The sequence below is a fragment of the Oncorhynchus kisutch genome, linkage group LG13 (assembly GCF_002021735.2).
Source record: "Oncorhynchus kisutch isolate 150728-3 linkage group LG13, Okis_V2, whole genome shotgun sequence".
NCBI classification, from domain to species: domain Eukaryota; kingdom Metazoa; phylum Chordata; class Actinopteri; order Salmoniformes; family Salmonidae; genus Oncorhynchus; species Oncorhynchus kisutch.
The window spans coordinates 19771032-19794385 of record NC_034186.2 but is presented as its reverse complement, the minus strand read 5'-3'; the positions used below and the strand labels follow the sequence as shown (position 1 = coordinate 19794385).

At 42.9% G+C, this 23354-nt stretch overlaps 1 protein-coding gene across 1 annotated transcript; it reads left to right on the top strand.

Annotated features, from left to right (window-relative positions):
* The first annotated feature begins 600 nt into the window (after positions 1-600).
* Positions 601-22867, top strand: LOC109903022 (desmoglein-4). The gene is made up of 14 exons (XM_031785728.1): positions 601-743; positions 3716-3847; positions 6133-6291; positions 6424-6565; positions 6917-7080; positions 7506-7640; positions 7976-8161; positions 8349-8803; positions 9436-9578; positions 13846-14067; positions 14745-14984; positions 16991-17121; positions 17278-17595; positions 18014-22867. The coding sequence occupies exons 1-14, from the start codon at positions 693-695 to the stop codon at positions 19208-19210; spliced, it is 3675 nt and encodes a 1224-aa protein (XP_031641588.1). The 5' UTR covers positions 601-692; the 3' UTR covers positions 19211-22867.
* Positions 22868-23354: the final 487 nt, after the last annotated feature.

Below are 23354 nucleotides of genomic sequence, written 5' to 3'. Positions count from 1 at the left end.
CATCAAGAAATAGTAGCCTGGACAAAACAATAGCTTGTCATTATAAGGTGAGTTATTTACATAGCCTTGTTCTGTTCCATGTTATCTACCTATATAACACTCTAAATGCCCCATGTCATGTTGTTAAGTTCAAAAGAAAACAATATCAATATTGCTAAGCACCATTCAAACCAATGAGGTATCACTTTAAAACCAATTATCTGATCATCATATTTCCCAAGCTCTTGAAAAGCAAAAGAAGCATTTCAGGTGTCTTATCTCACTTGCTCTGTCTCTTTATTGCCAAAGCAAGTGAAGTAGATAATAAACAAATGTGAAATAACAATACAAATTAACATTAAACATCACACTCACAAAAGTTCCAAAAGAATAAAGACATTATTTCACATACAGAGAGAGAGAGAGAGAGAGAGGGGAGAGAGAGGAGAGAGAGGGAGATAGAGAGAGAGAGGAGAGAGAGGAGAGAGAGAGAGGGGAGAGAGAGAGATCTCCTTACCCCAGGTGAGGGTGTGGATGTGGTGTCACCAACCAACCAAAGAAGAGGAGGAGGCACCGCCTCAATTTACCGTACATCAACAGTGCACTGAAAGAAGTCTCTCACCCACGTCCACTATTATAACGTCGAGGACTCGCTTGTGGATATAGCTCGGATTCTAGCACAGGTGTTTGGATTTTGGGACATTCTTCCGGTCATGAATCGGGGTTCTTTGCCCGCCGCTGCTTTTTTGCTACTTATATTCACGGTGAGTTATCTTATTTGACGTTACCGGCGTTGTTTTTGGATTATATATATTTTTTGTGTTGGGGAAGCTAAATTACTTGGAAAATATAGTTTACGCGATACCAACTACGTCACACTGGAAGACGTTAAGCTAAACTAAAGCTACCCTTAAGAAACACATAGTCTAAAGTTACTATCTATCTAAATTTGAAATGTCATATAATACAAATTACATGAACAGATCCCTATGTAGTTAGATGATAACATCATCTGTAATTTATCATATTAAACACAAAAACGATGTTTCAAGTGAGAATTAGGCTATAGGCAGGTCTAATGGCGAAAAATAAATTCACCGATATGTTATTTTATTCTTTGCAAAACAAATAGTGTGTAACGTTAGTTAGTTTCAGTAGCTAAATTACACGGTACATGCCAACGAGTAATTAACTAGACCTACTGAAAACACTACCAATATTTGAATTTAGTTCATCTAACACTACTACTGCAAAATGTAATAGTACCCAACACTGGCAATTGTACACTTTTCTTGTTGGTATTCTTTTTTTGGTCGTTCCGACATGGGCGTTCTGACACTCATAACCGTACGGATATGTTTGGCTGTAGTAGGCTACTGGTAGCCTAGCTAGTTGTTAAATACATTTATATTCCTTGCCTTTTCAGTTTATAAAGTCATAAGCAGTCTCATCTCGCTCCCAGAGTGTGCCGTTATTAAAAATACAAAAAGGAGTTGTGTAATAAACACTTTTATAAATGGTATAAAAGGTGACTGTCTACCGGTCAAATATGCGCGAGACAAGTGCGCACAACTCATTGACTATCAAAGGGATTATGACGGTCCACAAGCGCACCCATTCTTTCTGTAGGTCTATACAATTATTATTTTTCTGAGGTTACAAAATAATGTGTCACTTTTCTAACGAATATTGACAGTAGGCTTATAATCTTTAGGCCACACATTTCAGGTGGTTAGGCTTATAACCCAGTCAATCAAGAGCCCATAACCTTTACTTGGGGGTCACGTAGGACTGACATGTTATTTTGTTATAACCCTCTGGTCGAGCCAGAACCACCATAAAAAGGAGAACATGTCCAAAGTTTAGTGTTTTGTTATTTGCATATACACAGGTGTCATGGTAACATTGCTCTCACTCATGACAGTGAGAAAGAATCCCTTTCATTTTGAGAGCACTGCTTGAAAGTTGTTTTGAAATATGAATAAGGCCTCCTACAATACATTTTAAAAATGGCATCCACAGAACGGTTTCCACCAAAATTGGCTATAGGCCTATCGTAAGAATACCTGAAAATAAATAAATGCTTTTTGGTCTGAATTTAAGGTTATGGTTTGGCATAAGGTTAGCAGTGTGGTTAAGGTTAGGTTTAAAATAACATTTTAAGAGATAAGTAGGAGTTTATGACTTTGTGGCTGTGGTAACTAGTTGCAACCTTGCAGAACCGTCCCACTGGGCACAAACGTCAATTAAACGTCTTTTCCACTATGGTTCAACGTAATTTAATTGATTATGTGGAAACGATGTTGATTCAACCAGTGTGTGCCCAGTGGGTTTTGGGTGTGTATCATGGCTGCGGATCACAGCTGAGAGATATAGCGGAACTAGCCTAACCTTGTACATTATAGAAAATAGTATTTCTACAGCATTCACTCAAATGTTCTTTAAAGGGCATGAATTTGACTTCATGTGGTTGTTACTAGTTACCACAAGCACAAAGTCAAAATATGCTAGGCCTGTCTATATTGTAAAAGTCAATAAATTTACTCTGTGGTTAATATTAGGTTTATGGTTAAGTTTGAAATCAGATTTGAAGAACATCAATTGTAGAAATACACAGGGTTTAGCCAAAACTATGACTTTATGGCTGTGGTAACTAGTGACAACAGTTTCATGTTGACGATGACCTGGCTGTCAAAGCTAGTTGGTCATTCCATCCACAGGGCTATTTGTCAAACATGTTAATGCATCCCAAATCTCTCCCTATTTAGTGCACTACTTTTGACCAGGCCTATAGGACTCACGTAGGGCTCTGGTCAAAAGTAGTGCACTATATAGGGAATAGGATGCCATTTAGCATGTGTTTTTTTGCCAGTCCTGATTCATCTTTTGTTCTCACGTGCCCACCCACTATTACATACAGGTTCATACTCCTCCTTGCGAGCTACAATAACTATTCTTTACTTAGGAGTGGTTGGCTGGGTGGGTCTGCAGTAGGCTTGGCACGGTCTCACTGCTTGGGGCGGCAGGGTAGACTAGTGGTTAGAGCGTTGAACTAGTAACCGAATGGTTGCAAGTTCGATTCCCCGAGCTGACAAGGTACAAATCTGTCGTTCTGCCCCGAACAGGTAGTTGAATTGAAAATAAGAATTTGTTCTTAACTGACTTGCCTAGTAAAATTAAGGTTAAAATTCTAATTCACAGTTATGCCTCAGCACTTAAGTGGGTTTAGGATGTACACTGTATCATAACAGGTTTATGTTCATTACAAGTCACAGTAATGAGTGTTTGACTGACAGATCAAAGAGTAACTCACTACAAGAGAGGGACATACAACAATGGCTCTTCCTATACCAGGACCCCAAACTAAAATGGGAGATTAAATTGTTGACTGTCAGGTAAAAAAAATATGCCAGTCCGTGGACTGGAAATTGAGACACACTGATCTAGAGAAACATAATGCAAGTAATACTCTCTCTTTATCTTTTTTTCTCTCTCTCCACCTCTGAAAAACATGGGGTGTGCACAATCACTCACCATAAAGTATAACTCTGCCAGGTCTTTACCATTTGGAAGATCTGACTGAGTTATGAGAACTTGAGAAGGAGGAGCAATCAGTTAATATGTTCCAGACACATTGATAGTGGATGGGGTGGGTGAGAGGATGGGGTTTCTTCTAATGCTTTGTCACTGTTATCCATGAAAGTAACCATTGATGTATTTTGTTTTGTGAAAGCAGGTTTTAGTGTCTGTGGCTGTGGTGGAGGCACGTCATTCCGCTGGGCTAAGGAGACACAAGAGGGAATGGATCATCCCTCCCCAGAAACTAGATGAAAATGTAGACTACACCAAGAAAGAGTTTATCGCCAAGGTAATGCCACATGACGGAGGTGCAATTGGTCGCTAGAAGAGCCATATATTTAGAGAGTTAAGCCAACTTTTAGAATTTAGAATATTGTTCTAATTCTAGATATTCAGTTATTGTTTAGATTTTCCTGACATAATATTAATGGGGAGCTAACATGGTATAGTACCAGTCAAAAGTTTGAACACACCTAGCAGCATACCAGCCTGCATCCCACTGCTGGCTTGCTCCTGAAGATAAGCAGGGTTGGTCCTAGTCAGTCCCTAGATGGGAGATCAGATGCTTCTGGAAGTGGTGTTGGGGGGCCAGTAGGAGGCACTATTTCCTCTGGTATAACAAAAAAAAGTCCCAGGGCAGTGATTGGGGACATTGTCCTGTGTAGGGATGCTGTCTTGTGGATGGGATGTTAAATGGGTGTCCTGACCTTCTGTGGTCACTAAAGATCCCATGGCACTTATTGTAAGAGTAGGTGTTAACCCTGGTGTCTTGGCTAAATTCCCATTCTGGCCCATAACACCATCATGGCCACCTAATCATCCCCAGCTTACAATTAGCTTATTCATCCACTCTCTCCTGTAACTATTCCCCAGGTCATTGCTGTAAATGAGAATGTGTTCTCAGTCAATTTAACTGGTTAAATTTTAAAAAACGACTTATTCAAGGGATTTTCTTTATTTTTTAAAAAATGTCTACATTGTAGAAAACACTATGAAATAACACATATGAAATCATGTAGTAACCAAATAAGTGTTAAACAAATCTAAAAGTATTTCATATTATAGATTCTTCAAAGTATCCACCCTTTGCCTTGATGACAGCTTTGCACACTCTTGGCATTCTCTCAACCAGCTTCATGAGGTAGTCACCTGGAATGCATTTCAATTAACAGGTGTGCCTTGTTAAAAGTAAATTTGTGGAATTTCTTTTCTTCTTAGTCCGTTTGAGCCAATCAGTTGTGTTGTGACAAGGTAGGGGTGGTATACAGAAGATAGCCCATATTATGGCAAGAACAGCTCAAGTAAGCAAAGAGAAACAACAGTCCATCATTACTTTATGACATGAAGGTCAGTCAATCTGGAAAATGTCAAGAACTATGAAAGTTTCCTCAAGTGCAGTCACAAAAACCATCAAGCACTATGATGAAACTGGCTCTCATGAGGACCGCCACAGGAAAGAAAGACCCAGAGTAACCTCTGGAGAGGATAAGTTCATTAGAGTTACCAGACTCAGAAATTGGAAATTGCAGCCCAAATAAATGCTTCAAAGTTCAGAGGAGACTGCGTGAATCAGGCCTTCATGGTCGAATTCCTGCAAAGAAACAACTACAAAACAACACCAATAAGAAGAGACTTGCTTGGGCCAAGAAACACGAGCAATGGACATTAGACCGGTGGAAATCTGTCCTTTGGTCTGATGAGTCCAAATTTTTGATTTTTGGTTCCTACCGCCGTGTCTTTGTGAGACGCAGAGTAGGTGAACGGATGATCTCTGCATGTGTGGTTCCCACCATGAAGCATGGAGGAGGAGGTGTGCTGGTGTGGGGGTCCTCTGCTGGTGACACTGTCAGGGATTCATTTAGAATTCAAGGCACACTGAACCAGCATGGCTACCACAGCATTCTGCAGCGATACGCCATCCCATCTGGTTTGCGCTTAGTGGGGCTATCATTTGTTTTTCAACAGGATAATGACCCAACACACCACCAGGCTGTGTAAGGGATATTTGACCAACCAGGAGAGTGATGGAATGCTGCAACAGATGACCTGGCTTCCACAATCACCGGACTTCTACCCAACTGAGATGGTTTGGTATGAGTTGGACCATAGAGTGATGGAACAGCAAGAAGTGCTCAGCATATGTGGGAACTCCTTAAAGACTATTGGAAAAGCATTCCAGGTGAAGCTGGTTGAGAAAATGCCAAGATTGTGCAAAGCTGTCATTAAGGCAAAGGGTGGCTACTTTGAAGAATCTCAAATATAAAATATATTTTGATTTGTTTAACACTTTTTTGGTTACTACATGATTCCATGTGTTATTTCTTAGTTTTGATGTCTTCACTATTATTCTACAATGTAGAAAATAGTAAAAAATAAAAACCCTTGAATGAGTAGGTGTGTCTAAACTTTTGACTGGTACTGTAAATGCACTATAATGTGGAAACCACATTGATCCAACTCTTTAAATATGTGTCTCTCGTCTCTAGCAATGTTAATATTGCTGTCGTGTTTGTTGTATTTTGTGTTTGTGTCGACTCACTCCTCTATCTGTCTATCTGTGTGTCTGTGTTTCAGATCCGGTCAGATTCAGACGATGGGACTGGTAATGTGCAGTACTTCCTATCTGGGGTGGGAGCTTCTAAACCCCCCTTCCACCTGTTCAGAGTGAACCCTGACACCGGCTTTGTAAGAATCACTGGTATCCTGGACCGGGAGACTATCGCCATGTACAATGTGAGTATCACACCTACAGCAGAGCCAAATAACTGAAGATATAGCACAGGTGTATTAGTACTGCCGCAATGTATGATGTCCTTTGGTTTATTTATAGATAGATAGATGTGATGATGTTTTTTTTCTCTTCAGTTGTCAGGTACCGCTAAGTTCACTGATGGCAGTGAAGCAGAAAAGAACATTGATTTGAGGATCCAAGTTGTGGATCAAAATGATAACCCTCCTATTTTCGGTGATATTAACCCAGGAGAGGTGTACGAGCTTAGCCCAACAGGTAAGTGTTTGGCAATAAATCAATAACTTCCCCTAGAAAAGTGGGTTGCTCTGTTTAAGAGTGTCTGCTAAATGATTCAAATGTAAAATGTTTACAACTTCCCCTAGAAAATGGGAATGTGCCAATGCAATCCCAATGTGTGTTCTAGCTAATGACAGCATAATCTCTCATGGACAGACAACGTAACTAATAATCCAGTAGCTGGTGCAAGATTTTCATTCTAGGTTGCCAAGTTGAATGATAGCATGACAACATCCCATGAATGTTTTTTAAATGTCCTGGGGCGATGTTATTTGATGAACATTAATAGAGATATTAGTGTTGATGACAGTTTATTTTCTGTGTCTGTAGGCACGTCCATCATGACATTGACTGCAACAGACGCTGACGAACCAGGGAATGAGAACTCTAAGATTGCCTACACCATAATTAAACAGGAGCCTCCAGGAGAGAGCATGTTCCACATCACCAAGGATGGAGTACTGAAAGTAAAACAGCCCACACTGGACAGAGAGGTACATACAGCATAGTCACCCATCTTTATTTATTTTTTCTTTCTATGTATTTTGTCTTTATTTTTACCCCATTTTCGTGATATCCAATTGGTAGTTACAGTCTTGTCCCTTCACTGCAACTCCCGTACGGACTAGGGAGAGGCGAAGGTCAAGAGCTGTGCGTCCTCCGAAACATAACCCCGCCAAGCCGCACTGCTTCTTGACACACTGCTCGCTTAACCCGTAAGCCAGCCGCACCGATGTGTCAGAGGAAACACCGCACCCTTGGCGACCGTGTGTACATGCGCCCGGCCTGCCACAGGAGTCGCTAGAGCGCGATGGGACAAGGACTTCCCGGCCGCATGCACGCTGTTTTTAATAGACAGATTGTTATTAGACACTCAGTTTTTATATATATATATATTTGAATCTCTTTTGTTTTCTAGGTGCAGGACTGGTACATGCTGACAGTGAAAGGTACAGATCTAGATGGTAGACCAGAGGGCAACACCGGCACCGGAACCTTTAGAGTCAACATCAAGGATGTGAACGACAATCCTCCCACTCTGGAGAAAGATGAGGTATCTAGAACATTACTCCATCTGCCTGATCCCAGATCTGTATGTACTTTAGAAAACACTCCCAACAGCATACTCCAGCCTGATCCTAGATCTGTATAATATAATTGTTTCATTGTCTCACGTCAGATGATGACTCCATATGCACTGTTCATGGCAATGCATTGCTTTGGAATGGCACCATCTGTCGGAAGACAATGTTAACTAGTTATGCTAGTCAGAGGTGTTGACTAGCACATACACAGTTCTGGGACCAGGATAATATTACTCCCCCTCTGTATAGTATTAGGACACTAGAGGCTGATGTAGTGTCTGATACTCTTTGTGTGGTTCTGCAGTATGAGGGCAGTATTGAGGAGAACACAGAGAACGTGGAGGTGATGAGGTTCAAAGCGGAGGACATGGACATGGAGAACACTCCTAACTGGGCGGCTCAGTTTGAAATCGTCAAGGGAAACGAGGCGGGCTACTTCAGCATTGAGACAGACCCCAAGACCAACGAGGGAGTTCTGATACTCAAGAAGGTACGGCATGAGCTCTATCACACTGCACAGTCATACATTCACAGATATACTGTGTACACACACACACACATACAGATGCATTCACACACTTACACACACCTTTTCTCCTTTCTTTTTCTGCTGAAATGAAAGACAAGTGCCAGATCCATTTGTTTACATGTGCCTTTTTGTTTCTTCCATCCATTAGTCTGTAGACTATGAAGATGTCAAACACCTTGAGCTGGGAATAGCCGTAGCTAACCAGGCTCCACCTTATAATGGTGAAGGAGGAGGAGGAGGAGGAGGAGGAGGAAGTGGGACAGGAGGAGGAGGAGGAGGAAGTGGGACAGGAGGAGGAGGAGGCGGCAGTGGAGGCAGTGGAGGCGGCAGTGGAGGAGGCAGCAGTGGAGGAAGCGGCAGTGGAGGAGGAGGCAGTGGAGGAGGAGGTGGAGGATCGTGGTTTGGTGGTGGAGGTTCTACAGGGAAACCTATGAAGACCTACCCAGTGAAGATCGCTGTGAAGAACCAGCCAGAGGGGCCACGGTTTGACCCCAAGGTCAAGGCTATCCCCATCTCAGAGGGAGGAGACTTCAACATCAACAAGGTGATCGGCTCCTACCATGCCATCGACGGAGACACACTAATGCCTGCACAGAACGTCAGGTCTGTTGTCTCTCTCTCTCTCTCTCTCTCTCTCTCTCTCTCTCTCTCTCTCTCTCTCTCTCTCTCTCTCTCTCTCTCTCTCTCTCTCTCTCTCTCTCTCTCTCTCTCTCTCTCTCTCTCTCTCTCTCTCTCTCTCTCTCTCTCTCTCTCTCTCTCTCTCTCTCTCTCTCTCTCTCTCTCTCTCTCTCTCTCTCTCTCTCTCTCTCTCTCTCTCTCTCTCTCTCTCTCTCTCTCTCTCTCTCTCTCTCTCTCTCTCTCTCTCTCTCTCTCTCTCTCTCTCTCTCTCTCTCTCTCTCTCTCTCTCTCTCTCTCTCTCTCTCTCTCTCTCTCTCTCTCTCTCTCTCTCTCTCTCTCTCTCTCTCTCTCTCTCTCTCTCTCTCTCTCTCTCTCTCTCTCTCTCTCTCACACACACACACACTCTAGTGGTTAGAGAGTTGGACTAGTAACCAAAAGTTAACCCACTGTTCCTAGGCCGTCATTGAAAATATGAATTTGTTCTTAACTGACTTGCCTAGTTAAATAAAGGTAAAATAAACACACACACACACACACACACACACACAAACCCTATCCGATATGCATAAGTTCATATACCAAAACATTTTCCACTATCCCTGTTTTTCCTGATGTAGGTATGCTAAGGGCTCTGACCCAGACAACTGGCTGACAGTTGATGAGTTGACTGGGGATATTAAACTCAATAAGATGCCTGACAGAGAGTCCAAGTTCCTGGTCAACGGGACATACTACGCCAAAGTTCTCTGCATGACCCAAGGTAAGCTAGTTCAGCCTCTTGGCAGTTAGCTTCTTAGACTTGACACACAACACCATACAGTATATTGAATGTCAATGTGCCAAGGGAAGGATCTGAACCTGGGTCTCCAATGGGAGAAACCAAAATCTTAACAGTTAGCGCAATATGAAATTCCATCTTTGCCCAAGCGTGACACTGATTTGAAGCTGCACAGAGGGCTACCTCATCAGATCTGCTACCTTTGTATAGGCCATATGTTGCATAATATGAATAACTCAAGTTGAACTAGTTAGTCTATAGCCTTCTATTGCATTTATGAATGAAATGACATGATCTCTTATTACAATCTATTCTACATAGCACAAGATTATATAACATCAGTCTATATAACCCCTGAGCCTGAATCCTAACTTGTAACACTATCCATGTTCTGTGGCTTTGCTAAGCACTGAAAATAGAGAAGAGTAGACTCCTGTCTCCTTATAGCCTTGTATTCTGCTCATACTCCGTAATCCGTACATCAAGGCTGACCGGATGTAGCCTGTTCCCAGATCTGTTTGTGCTCTTGTAAACTCTATTGCTGTCTTCGTCAAGCCAAATATTTCATGTCATGTTTGGTATGACAATGAGTGACAAGGAGGTGACATGATAGCACAAACAGACTGGCACTAGATCTGATGTGCAGTAAAGGGGCCTGATTCACAAAACCTTCTTAACTGCCATTTTTTCCTTAACTATAGACTTGTGAAGAAAGTTCAGCAAAGTTGCTATTCCTCAATAAAGTTATTGGAAATATTCTTAATTTTTTTCCTATGTTTCTTCCTAAGAAAAACATAATGTTTTAGGATTCCTTCTTGGAAATGTACTTAACTTTAGGACAGCTAAACCCTTGTCTTGAGACGAATGGATACTTTTGTAACCAATATTTAAATGCAGCAAGAAAACAAATGAAACAGGCATTATCTAGCTAGCTAGTAATTAGCAATATATTACAATATTCTACAAGTGTTAAATATTTGAATGTTGAAAGATGAGACAGAGGAATTGAGGCGAGTAACCAGTCTTGTTCAGGACATTGCAATACATCCGGGTAACTCAAGCACACTGGTAAAAACACTGAAGTTGCAGTAATTAACATTTACAGATGGCATCACTGTGCCATCTTACACCCATAACATCTTACCTTCTATAAAATAGGACAGGAGCTGTCAATTCACTAACAAAACAAACCTAGTAATAATTTCCAACATTAACATTTTAGCTTTTTTTTCAGGTATCAACTTCACACATTTTGATAGTCTCTTCACTTTTCCCACATTTTTTATATCTCTGTCTGTCAACAATCCCTAATGGGAAACCTACAGATGAACTATTTTTGGTGGCTGGGACAGATGCCCGCCGCGTGAAAAGAAAGGGGGCGTCTGCGAGGACTGCGTGTTCCCGCACAGGCGTGTCACCTGACTGTCTAAGGGGAGTATTGATGGGCGGGGGAGCGGCCAACCTGTGATCCTCTAGCTCTTCACCCAGTGCCTCAGGCCCCATGTGACTTGCTGGGGTTTCGTCCTTTGTCATGCGACCCCTATGACCATCAGGGTTCTGAGTAGGTGCTGGCTCAGCAATCCGAAGGTCAACCATGTTACGATGGAACAGTGATCCATTCACTTCGACCAAGTAGGAGCATGGTGCAACTTTCTGTACACAGGATTCAAGTCTACAGGGGCCTGTCTGGTCCCCTGGTAGTGACTTCATCCGCACTGTTTCACCCACCCTGAGCTCAGACAAGTCTTTTGCTGATTTGTCGTAGATGAACTTGGAGACGTGTCTTCTGTGACGTAGCTTCAGTGGCACGTCTGTCACCACACAGGGCTCCAGGAGAGTGTTGGCTACTTGCAGAGTTGCTTTTAAGCGCCGTGCCATGAGGTGCTGGGCCGGGCTCCTATCCATGCCTTCTGTTGGGGTATTGCGTCACTGCAGGATTGCTTTCCAGGCATCCTTGCCCTCTCACAGAGCTTTTTTGCAGAAGTTATTTGTGATTTGACCGCCGACTCCGCCTTCCCATTAGCTTTTGGGTGTCGTGGCGATGACGTGATGTGCTCGAATTCCAATTCTGCAACGAATTTATGGAACTCAAATCCAGAGAATTGGGGTCCATTATCTGAAATCTGGCTGGCCATAGCTGGCAAACTGAGCCTTGCAGCGTTTGATAGTTGTCTCTGTTGAGAGGTCAGGGAGGAGGTCAATCTCCCAGAAGTCTGAATAATGATCGACTACCAGCAGAAAGTCTTCGCCACTGTGCTGGAAGAGATCTAGACCTACTATCTGCCAGGGGCACATTGGTAACTCATGGGACATCATCGTCTCTCTCTGTTGCTCAATGGCATATTTATTGTAGACTATGCATTTATTGACATAGTCTTCGATTTCACTCTGCATTCCCTGGCCAATACAGTGTGTCACATGCTTGTCTATAACAAGCCTCACCTCCAATGTGACTTGAGTGCACGTGCACCAACATCTCAGGGCGCAGAGACCGGGGAATAACGACTCTGACCCTTGAATATTATTCCATTTTGAACACTGAGCTCCTCTTTCACTGGCCAATATTCTCTGACGGCTAAAGCAGTTTCTTCCTTGCAGTCGGGCCAGCCCATCAGAATCACAGACCTCAATGCCTGGAGGTGCTCGTCCCTGTCTGTTTGCTGTCTGATTTGTATAAGGCGCTGGTCCGTAACATTGAGGTAGTCAGCCTGGTTGATGTGTTCAACATCCACTTGCACTGTTTGTAAGCTGAACACTGCGTGTTGTTCATGCATGGAGCGTGTGTGTGTGTGCCTGATGCAGTAGCCCTGCCGAGCGTGTCACTCACATACATCTCCGGCCCTGGCTTATACACCACCTTGAGGTTGTAGCTTTGTAGGGCCAGTAGCATGCTCTGCAGTCGTTTCGGGGCATTCAGGAGAGGCTTGCTGAATATAGCAATAAGGGGCTTGTGATCAGTCTCTGCGGTAATATTGTCGCGCCCGTACATGTAGTGGTGGAAGCTTTGACATGCAAACACAATGCTGAGGCACTCCTTCTCTATCTGGGCATAGTTCTGCTCTCTTGGAGTGAGTGCCCTAGAGGCGAATGCCACAGGCTGGCCCTCCTGCATGAGGCAACAGCCAAGTCCATACAGCCAAGTCCATATGGTTGTGTTAGATCAGTGGAGATCCAGGTAAAGAGCCGGACATATATCCGGCCAGTTGCCTGACTAATTCCTCTCCCTGAGATGACAGAGGACGTGGAGCGATGAGCTTTTGGAGGAGTGTGGAATTTAACAAATTTCCAGGGTGCCTGTAGAAAAGGCCTATGGAGTTGGTGGAATCGCCCTTTAATTCATGGCCACTTGCACAGCAAAATCAGAAATGCAACCGCCTCCCCTAACAATCTTCGTCCCTATTCCTTTGTGACAACTACTGATGGTAAAAAAGGGCTTTCTAAATCCAAAAACACTCCTTACCCCAGGACACCCTCAACAGGTGACTATCCAGGGAAATTAAGAAAAATTAGCCATCTGTTTCTGCATAGATCTGATAGATTTATTAACAGGACAAACAAACAGGCTGACGTTTCAAGTGTGACAGGGGAGTGTCACACTTGCCATGTTTTTCAAACATGTCATTTAGAGCTGTCAATAATATCAACTAGACATGGGCTATTTAACCAAGTATAATAAGCCTTCTAGATTCCTTCCTACATATACAGTGCATTCCACTTGAATAATAACAAAGGAAAGAGAAATAAACAAAAACATATTTACAAAAGAAGAGTAAGAGCTGACCCCTTCGCTCGACTGCGTCTAAGCAGTCCATCCTCTCTCGGTAGCAATTTCCTCACAATATTGCCTCCTCTGGTGGAGAGAGAAACTTTCTCAATTCCCCAGAATTTCAAAGTGGAGGCTTGAGCCATGGTTAGCACTCGCTTAGTGCCTCCCACCTTTTCCTACTCAAGGCTCTGATGAAGGCGAATTACGCCGAAACGTCAGCCTGTTTGTTTGTCTCGTTAATGAATCCATCAGATCTATGCAGAAACAGAGTGCTTCTTTTTCTGTATTCTCCCTGATAGTCACCTGTTCAAGTGTCCTGGGGTAAGGAATGTTTTGGGATTTACAAATCGAGCACATGATTCCGTTTGTTCAAGCTGGGCTAAAGTGCTTTTGGGTACACTTCCTTTCTATGTCTTTATAAATACATTTGATTTATTGATTAACTAACTGACTGATTGATTGTCGCACTCTTTTCCTGTTCAGACATGCCCTCTAAGACAGCCACGGGTATGGTAGCCATCCAAGTGGAGGACTTGAACGACCACTGCCCCACGCTTACTAGTAACGTTCAGACCATGTGTATAACAGCCGATGCTATTACCGTGACTGCAGTGGACAAGGATGCGTTCCCCAACGGAGCCCCCTTCACCTTCACCATCATCCCAGAGGGAACAGAGGGAGTGTGGGTGGTCGAGCACCTAAACGGTGAGAGGCCTGGAGAACGGAGTTCCTACTGAGGGAATAAGATGATGATAGCACACAATAAAACCATTAGGATTATTTAGTCTAGAAAACAAGAAGAGCTACACTGAGTGGTAGCATAGCCAAGCATATCATATCACATATACTGTATAATATACTATTCTACTGTATCTTAGTCACTTAATAACGTTTACATATCTTGCATTACTCATCTCATATGTTTTTACTGTATTCTATACTATTTTACGGTATCTAAATGACTTAATGTTTACATATTTGGCATTACGCATCTCATGTATATACTGTTTTCTATGCTATTCTACCGTTCCACTCTGACATCGCTAGTCCATATGTATATAGTCTTCATTCATTCCTACTTAGATTTGTGTGTATTGGGTATATGTTGTGTAATTTGTTAGATATTACTTTTTAGATATTACTGCACTGTTGGAGCTAGAAGCACAAGCATTTCGTTACACCCGCAATAACATCTGCTAATCACGTGTATGTGACCAATACAATTTGATTTGACAGACTTGCCTATTTCCTTAGTCATAGAGATGAGGAAGGAAAGTGATACCGTCCATGTTGTGGTCCCAATCCCCAGACAGATGTAGTATATCTATCTGACAACCTGTCTCATGTCTGACTGTGTTTGTGTCTAACCTCTGACCCTACAGACACCTCGACCATCCTGAGGTCCCAAAAGGATTTGTGGCCGGGCTCCTACGCAGTTGCCATGGAGATCCGCGACCAGCAGGGGCACGCTTGTCCTGACTTGCAGAAGCTAAAGGTAGATGTCTGCACGTGTGAGGACAAAGGGAAGGCGTGTGCGACGCGAGGAGTTAAGGGCTCTACTGGGGCAGTTCTAGGGCCTGCAGCAATTGGACTGCTCTTCCTGGGTCTGCTGACGCTACTGCGTGAGTATGATGTCATCATCTAGAAGAAAAAAAGGCAGAACGCATTCAGGATTTGCAGTGAAACAAGGGAAATGTATTGCATATTTTCAGGACAAATCTTTTGACCAACTGGGTTCATCAATGTCTACAATAGTGAGAAAATCAAAGTCATCATTGTGACATGGTTAGAGCTAGAGTTAGTCATCGAGGGGATGGGGATTGCCTGAGCAAGGCGCAGATTCACTGATCTTGATCATATAATGAGAAGATCATTCTTACTAAGCAGTAATTCTGCTTAGAGCCCTGCTCAGCCAGGCCGATCCTCTTAAATATTCTGGTACCATAGAGATAGATAGGTGACTCATCTTTATATCTGTGCCATTATAGCGTCTGTGACAGCATGGGCAGCGCCATTGAAGCTGCAGCCCATAGGAATCCCCACCCAGTTGACTACTTTAAAATGGCCAAAGCATGGTGGAAGCCCTCAATGTCCATGCTAAAATGGGTCAGATCCATGATGAATCCTCTATCTATCTCTATGGCTGGTACACTAAACTCTTCCCATAGTCCCTCCTCTCTCACACAGCTCTGAACTGATCTGTCTTTAAACAATCCCAGTTTTAGTTGAGGAGACAAGAGAGCCATATCACTAAGTCATCTATTGAGCCATTTAAGACTGAATTTCCTACAGAATGCCTAATCAAACATCATTGCCTAAACTTGATTGATATTTATGTCAGAGCAAGTCTGAGTCGACACCTGAAATATACTGATCAAAAATATAAACGCAAAACATGTAAAGTGTTGGTCCCATGTTTCATGAGCTGAAATACAAGATCCCAGAAAAGTTCCATATGCACAAAAAACTATTTATCTCAAATTTTGTGCACAAATTCGTTTTCATCCCTGTGTGTGAGCATTTCTTCTTTGCCAAGATAATCCATCCACCTGACAGATGTAGCATATCAAGAAGCTGATTAAACAGCATGATCATTACACCTTGTGCTGGGGAAAATAAAAGGCCACTTAAAATGTGCAGTTTTGTCACACAACACAATGCCACAGGGGGGTTGCTGAGGAGTATTTATGTCTTTAATAAAGCCCTTTTGTGAGGAAAAACTCATTCTGATTGGCTGGGCCCTGACTCCCAAGTGGGTAGACCTATGCCCTCCCTGGCCCACCCATGGCTGTGCCCCTTTAACTAAATCATACGGTATAAACAAAAAAGTAGTTGGTCTCCTGCTACACTTGTAAATCTTGTACTGTGAGTGGATTTACATTTACTATATTACATCTAGTCTTTGAGACCAGGCTGTGATTATGGCTCATCCTTAATGAATCATGAATAATTATGAGTTAGAAAGTTATAGACTCACAAATATCATACCCCCAAGACATGCTAACCTCGCACCATTACAATTACAGGGGAGGTTATCATTTTTTGGGGGGGTATGATATTTATGCCGCTGTAGCTTTCTCACTCATCATTATTCACAATTAATTCAGAATTATCCGTAATCATGTTAGCATCCACATTAATAGAGAAGTGTTTAGAAACATATTCTAGTTTAATTTACTCCAAAATAACGATACATTATTTACCATTATTTACCAAAACAAACAGAAAATGCATCCAACAATGTGTAGAGTCACAAGCTTGTTGTAGTCATTGCGTGCTATGAATATGGGACCAAATACATAACTTTGTACTACTTTAATACACATAAGTAAATTTGTCCCAATACTTTTGGTCCCCTAAAATGGGTGGGCTTTGGTCAAAAAGTGCTATAATTTCTAAACAGTTCACCCGTCAAATCTAGTGCTGGAGTACAGAGGCAAAACAACAAAAAATGTATCGCTGTCCCAATACTTTTGGAGCTCACTGTATAGTCAACATCAGCCCTACTCTTGCTTTCTTGCTTATGCCGTATAATGGCAGGTCATAGCTCTGTCATAGCTCTCAGTTTTTAATTGAAGCTGCTACTCTTATGTTTTGTCTAACCCCCCTCATGGTTCTGTCTCCACAGTAATCCCTCTCCTGCTGTTGTTCTGTACGTGTGGGGGTGCCGGAGGTCTTCCTGGGGGCTTCACTGAGATGCCCTTTGACGCCAAGTCACAACTTATATCCTACCACACTGAGGGACAGGGGGAGAACACGGTAAGAAGGGGAAAGAAGGGTGTGTGTGCATGCGGGGTCACAGATAATCTTTTGTGTGAATGATTCCACTATGGTAGTATGTTTCTCGTTGGGGTTAATGGTCCAAGATGTCACAGCAATATTTTTTTTAACGCTCTGACCCCTGACCTCTTACAGGAAGTACCTCTGCTGAACGCACCAGTTCAGGTCGACACAGGAAGGGTCAAAATGGTCAATGCGGGAACCATTGCAGCAACGGCCGGAGGGGCGGGGCTAATGATAGGTGGTGGTCAGTTCCAGAACTCCTCCTCCACGATGGGCGGTGGATTCTACCAATCAGACGGCCTTATGGATATTGGATATAATAATGGAGGAGAGATAATCGGCCATGGGAATGGAGGGGGCTTTTATTCTGAGTATGAGAGCAGAGAAGGAGGAGGAGCCTATGAAGGCATCGCCCTGCCTGATCACTACCTGGAGGAGTACTACTCTCAGGTAAGGAGGCAGAAAATAGACCAGTCAGGTCAGTAGATTGTATCAGAAACTAGCTGTAACTAGTCACTTACGCTTCCCCTCATGGCAGTTTCTTGTCATCGTTGGTAGCTATCTGGCCATCCAGAATCACAACAACTCATGGACTTCTGACCCATTGAAGTGGGCACATAATTTCCGTGACCTTGTCAGCTAACCCATCTATATACACTGAATGTATGGACACTGCTTCTACACCTGCATTGCTTGCTGTTTGGGGTTTTATGCTGGGTTTCTGTACAGTACTTTGAGATATCAGCTGATGTAAGAAGGGTTATATAAATACATTTGATTTGATATAATGAATGGTGGCAGGTGGTAGAATTAATTGATGTGTCTGTATTGTAACATATGTCTGTGTGGGTCTGTGTTGTATTTTCAGAAAGCTCACTGTGCAGCTGAAAACCACGTCCAGAAGGACAGTATGTTGGTGTATGACTACGAGGGCCAGGGCTCTCCTGTGGGCTCGGTGGGATGCTGCAGTCTCCTGGAATCTGACAACGACCTCCAGTTCCTCAATGACCTAGGGCCAAAGTTCAAGACCCTGGCCGAGGTGTGCCGCGGAGAGAGGTTCCAAACCGAAGTCTCTGCGCCTCTGCCACCCAGACCCATCATCTCCATGCCAACAGCAGCCAGCAGTGTGACGACCAATGTGGCGTCCAGACTGGTTTCCGCCGCCCCGGTCCCAGCCTCGGCACCAGCCCCAGCACCGCCCCCTGCCCCGGCCCAGGTGACACACGTTGAGAGGGCTGTGGTGAGGGAGTCAGATCGTTTGTCTAATCTGAGGCAGGACATGGTGGGAGGAAGCCAGGGCCAGACCTTCCTACTGCAGCAACAGCCTATGTACTACACCACCATGCAGCCTATGATGCAGCCCGTGGTGCAGCAGATGCACTATGTAGTGGAGCAACAGGTTCCCAACATACAGGGCATGATAATGGTCAACGGGCCTCCGTCAGGCTCGGCCCAGGGCCTAGTGCTGCAAGGGCAACAGGTGGTGACCGGTACCCAGGCTCAGGGCACGCTTGGCAGGGGAGAGGGAGGCCTGATCCATATGGGGAACATGTCTGGTTCTCAGGGTATGATGGTGGTGGATGGGCCGGTGATGCAGGGGGGGCAGATGCTCCAAGGGGGGCAAATGCTGCAGGGGGGGCAGGTTTTTCAGGGAGGGCAAGTTCTTCAGGGGGGGCAGTTGGTACAAGGGGGTCAGGTCCTTCAGGGGGGTCAGGCCTGGCTGCAGCAGAGTAGCTCCCTGCAGCGAGGGGGCTTATCAGGGTCACAGAGCATGCTGGTGATGGAGGGACAGGGGGGTATCAGTGGAGGTAGTGGGGTGCAGAAAGGCCAGGGAAGGGTGTTAGGGTTCTCCCAGGGGTCCATGCAGAGGAACGGCCTCTCTGGCTCACACAGAGTCCTCTACACCACAGAGCAGAGCTCAGCCGCAGAGTCCAGCGCAGGCTCACAGAGCGGCATTGTAGGATTGAACGGGTTCTCCAGCAAGGTCAGCGTAGGCCCCGCATCCTCCTCCCGCAAGGCGGTGACAGAGAAAAGAGTTGTGACCAACCAGAGCACCAGTAAATAAGGTCTCGACAGATAATATAATACTATAATCACAAGCCACTGAAGTTATTTATGGATGGAAATGTCACCACCTTGAAAGTTTTGATTTCAATTCAGTGGTCAAGATGGGGGTATTTTTTTGTCCCTGAAAAGCATATCATTCTTAGATGTATAGTGGGTTTTAGAATGAGAAAGTGTTAGATTGTTGTTTAAAAAATGTGGCAGTGGGCAAGTGTAAATGTGCAGGTTCAGAATATTTTACAGATTGTAACCTTGTGTCTGCTTGCACAGCGAATTCTATCAGCCAGGCCTATAAAGCATCCCACCTCAGTTCTATCATGCAGTGTGTACATGTGTGTTTTCATGTGAGTGCGATTCAGCTTCCATCTGAAATAATGAACCATGAAAAATAATGAACTAATCAACTATATATGCATTGAGCTTGTCTGATGCTATAAGCACACTGTTTGTTTAAATTAACACAAATGACTAAAGAGGGAACTAGGGATAAAGATAACCAGAATTGTTGTTGTTTTTTGCCTGTCCCTACCATCCTCCTCCCGCTCCTACTGGCCTTCGCAAATTCTGATGTTACTGTCCTGAACTTGCCACGAATAGGCTACACAAGGAGTCAGCAAACTTTCTCATGTGGAATGCAAATTTATCCTACCATTTCTACTGATCTGTGTGCCAGTTATGATTTTCATATGCACATTTTTGTGTCGCAGTTTATTTATAACAACATCTTTGTATCTTTAAAAAATGATATCCAAATCTAAATGAAAATGATACAAACCTAAAAAGTTACTTCTATTGCCATCGCTAACTATGTAAAAAGAGCCTATAAAGCCAACAAATAAAAACATTGCAGCCTGCAGGTAGAAAATATCCAGATTAAAATAAATATCCCATAAATCACATTGGCTACACATGACCATGACCTGTCTGCAACGAACTTGAAACATTGTATCAACTATTAACTTGGGTCTGGCCTGAAGAACCTTGCCACATTGTATAAAATATTGGGCCCTCAAGAGTTTTGCGAGCCAATGAGACACACCTGTAGGCTATTTGTGCAAGGGATAAGAAGTAATCGGGTAGGCCTATTTTTATGATGTTTCCACTGATCAGAGCATGACATTTTTCCCTTTCACACTGAGTGTTTATCAAAGGTAGAGAGCTGGGAAAAAAAATCAAATACATTGATGAACTATTGTCATTCTCAATGGATGTAAAAACAGACTTTGTTTGCTTGCTGTTTGAGGTGAAGAGAATATTACTTTGAGAAGCTCCAAAGGTCATTAGTGGTGGTGTGTTAAGCCAAACAGAAATGCTATCAGATCCCCAAATGGCCACATTTATATGCCTACATGTGCCTGCAGGCCAGGTAGCCTATAGGCCTACTTCTATGGGTAATCAGGTGCGCGTCCTTACTCAACATTGACAGGAGCGCTCCAAACAAAAGACAATGACTAAATTGACAAAACTCATAAATATAATTAAATTAACCAGAACTGGTTTCTCACAAGTGTAGCATAGGTTGTGCGCTCTGTAAACAACGTGACCACTCTGACAATGACAAAGGTAAAATACTGGAATTATATTGAATGCATTAACACACATTACCGTAACCAAAAAAACATTGCAGATTAGAAATGATAGGAATTAACTGGATGTACTACTGGTGATATATGTAATGGGGAATTGATAGACACTAACAATCAGGCGCCAACAATTCACACTATGAAGTTATGAAACAATGAATGTGCACAAATTGGCAGGAGAGAGAAGTGCATTGTGAAGCCACATGCCCCTTCTTCTTGGACTGTGCCATCCCCGCGACCTCTGTAATGGATTAGTTCACTGAGATGGCCGCGAATAAGACAGGCATGTCCTGTGCCATAAAAATATAGATTTGCTACTGCTCAACAACAAAAAAAACTTGGTCGACCAACAGCCTATCTACCAAACATTCGACCAGTCAAATAATTGGGGTCAACCCTAATTTCTGTTGATTAGCATCAAGGATCAACCTGATTTTGATCAGGAGCACTGTATTGAGTATTGAGCACTTCTTTACAGGCGAAACAAATCTAAAGCTTTTTTGTTTTTCTATTGGCTGTTAGTGTGAGTTTGTCATCCACAGACGTGTGATTGCTGTTATTCTATGTGAACATCTCCACCCAAGTCTCCCTGAGACCGGCTCTCAGCCCCCCACCACACGCGCATGAAGGCACACACACACACACACAGACCTCCTCTTCAGTCTGTGGGACTTGTCCATGCACAACAAGAGCATGTTAGACTGTACATTTCCATACCAACCCTGACATCTTGTCCAGTCAGTTTAAGATTCTGCATCTTGTTGGCACCTTATACCTGGAACCTGCTAGTCCCGCTGAGCAGGGCTCTGAGCAAGCCTCACATAGGACAGAAGTGGATGAGCTATAGCCAATAGGCAAAGAGATACAACAGAAGTGGCTGAGCTATAAACTATATATTCTACACCCATCTCTGGCATACACATCCATGTTTGTTATTTCAGTGATTTGACAGGTTTGTTTAGATATTATTCTTTTTTTGTCTCTGCTTGTATTGTAACTATTTGATGGTTTTGTTTGATCTGAATTTAACGTCATTAACGTCATTAATTGGAATTTCTAAAAGCAGCAAGCATGTTCTCAGAGCTTGAAGCATGAATAATGTGCTTCCATTTTTCAGTCTTAAGCTCAAAACATGAAGTTGGAGTTTGTCAACGTAATAATACTGCGATTGTCACACAGTTCTTCTCACTTAACTGTTGGGTGCTCATTCTGAAACAAAGTATAATAGCTATGCCCCAAAGCTTTTAATTTTATCCAGGTTTGATTGAATCTATACTTGTAGTTGCATCAGTTAAGGATGGGTCTTAGTATTTTTATGTTGTTTGTGTTTTTGTGTACAAATATTCTCATATTTTTATGTAACTTTTTTTTATACCTTGTTGTGTTTGTGTTTGTGTATGCACTCAGACTGTTACCTAAACATGGATTCGTCCAATCAGGGTCTATTTTGTTTTTAACAAGAATGGGAAGAGGGGGAAATTATTACCACTTGTCTAAGACTATCTAATAATTCTCAAAGTACCAGGGGAACATTGTATAGTTTATTTTATGTTACTCTTCTATTAAATGCACTGGTATGTATTTTGTCAAACGCTGGGTATATCTGAAAACAGTTTTTCTTAGCCGTGTTTGTTCCAGAGAAAGTTTGGCAAAAAAGGAGACGACTGAGATAAAGAACTATTGCTGTATTGCACAAGAAGACACAAACTACTGACCTCCTGCACAGTCACTGTCTTTGTGGTCTGTCTGATCTCAGATTTCATCAACAAAATGTCATCGAGCCAATGTTTCATCTCAACTGTATTTAGAGATCAAAGTCCTTTTGGTTATTTAGACTGAAGTTAGGAGTGTCCGATACATTAATTACATACAACACTTTTGAAGCAAGTCTATTATATAAATAACAATTATAGTACGCTATCCCTTAAGGTTTTGACATGAGTCACAGTCCAATCAGGCTTTTATCTACTGAAACGTCTCTGGAACACTCACTCTTAAGTAATGTTTCTATTTGGTTTGTAAAAGAGACATTATTTTAAATGTTACAGCTTCAATAAAGCTCCTCTTTTATTATTCCTGATGCCGTCGACTAGCCTTTTTGACCAAAGTCAACTATGATCTCTCTCTTGTGAACTTTTTAATTTAACACTCAAGGCTCAGCTCTGAGGAATGAGGTCTATCAGGACAGGGCATGCTCAGGCAGTATACTGCCACAAACACAAACCAAGTGCGAGTCTCTCCAAGTCTGCAGTCTAGAGAAACAGGTTGGATTTCTCTGTTTGTCCCCATTGTCTCTGTGACATTTCTGTAGAAGTTCAAGTTACATAATTAATATGCTGTGGGTAGCTTCGCATCTATCAACAGTTTTCTTGGCACTTGTTCAACAATTATGGGTTCCATGTAACTTTCTTCTCTTACGCACTTTTTAATCTGGTCGTTTTAATTCTACAGAACCCTCAGGTTTCTTTGATCTCCGTTTATCCAATTTTCTCTGTGGCATTTCCAGTGAAGTTCAAGTCAGATCATTAACATATTGTACACAAAAAAACAGCCTTCTTCCAC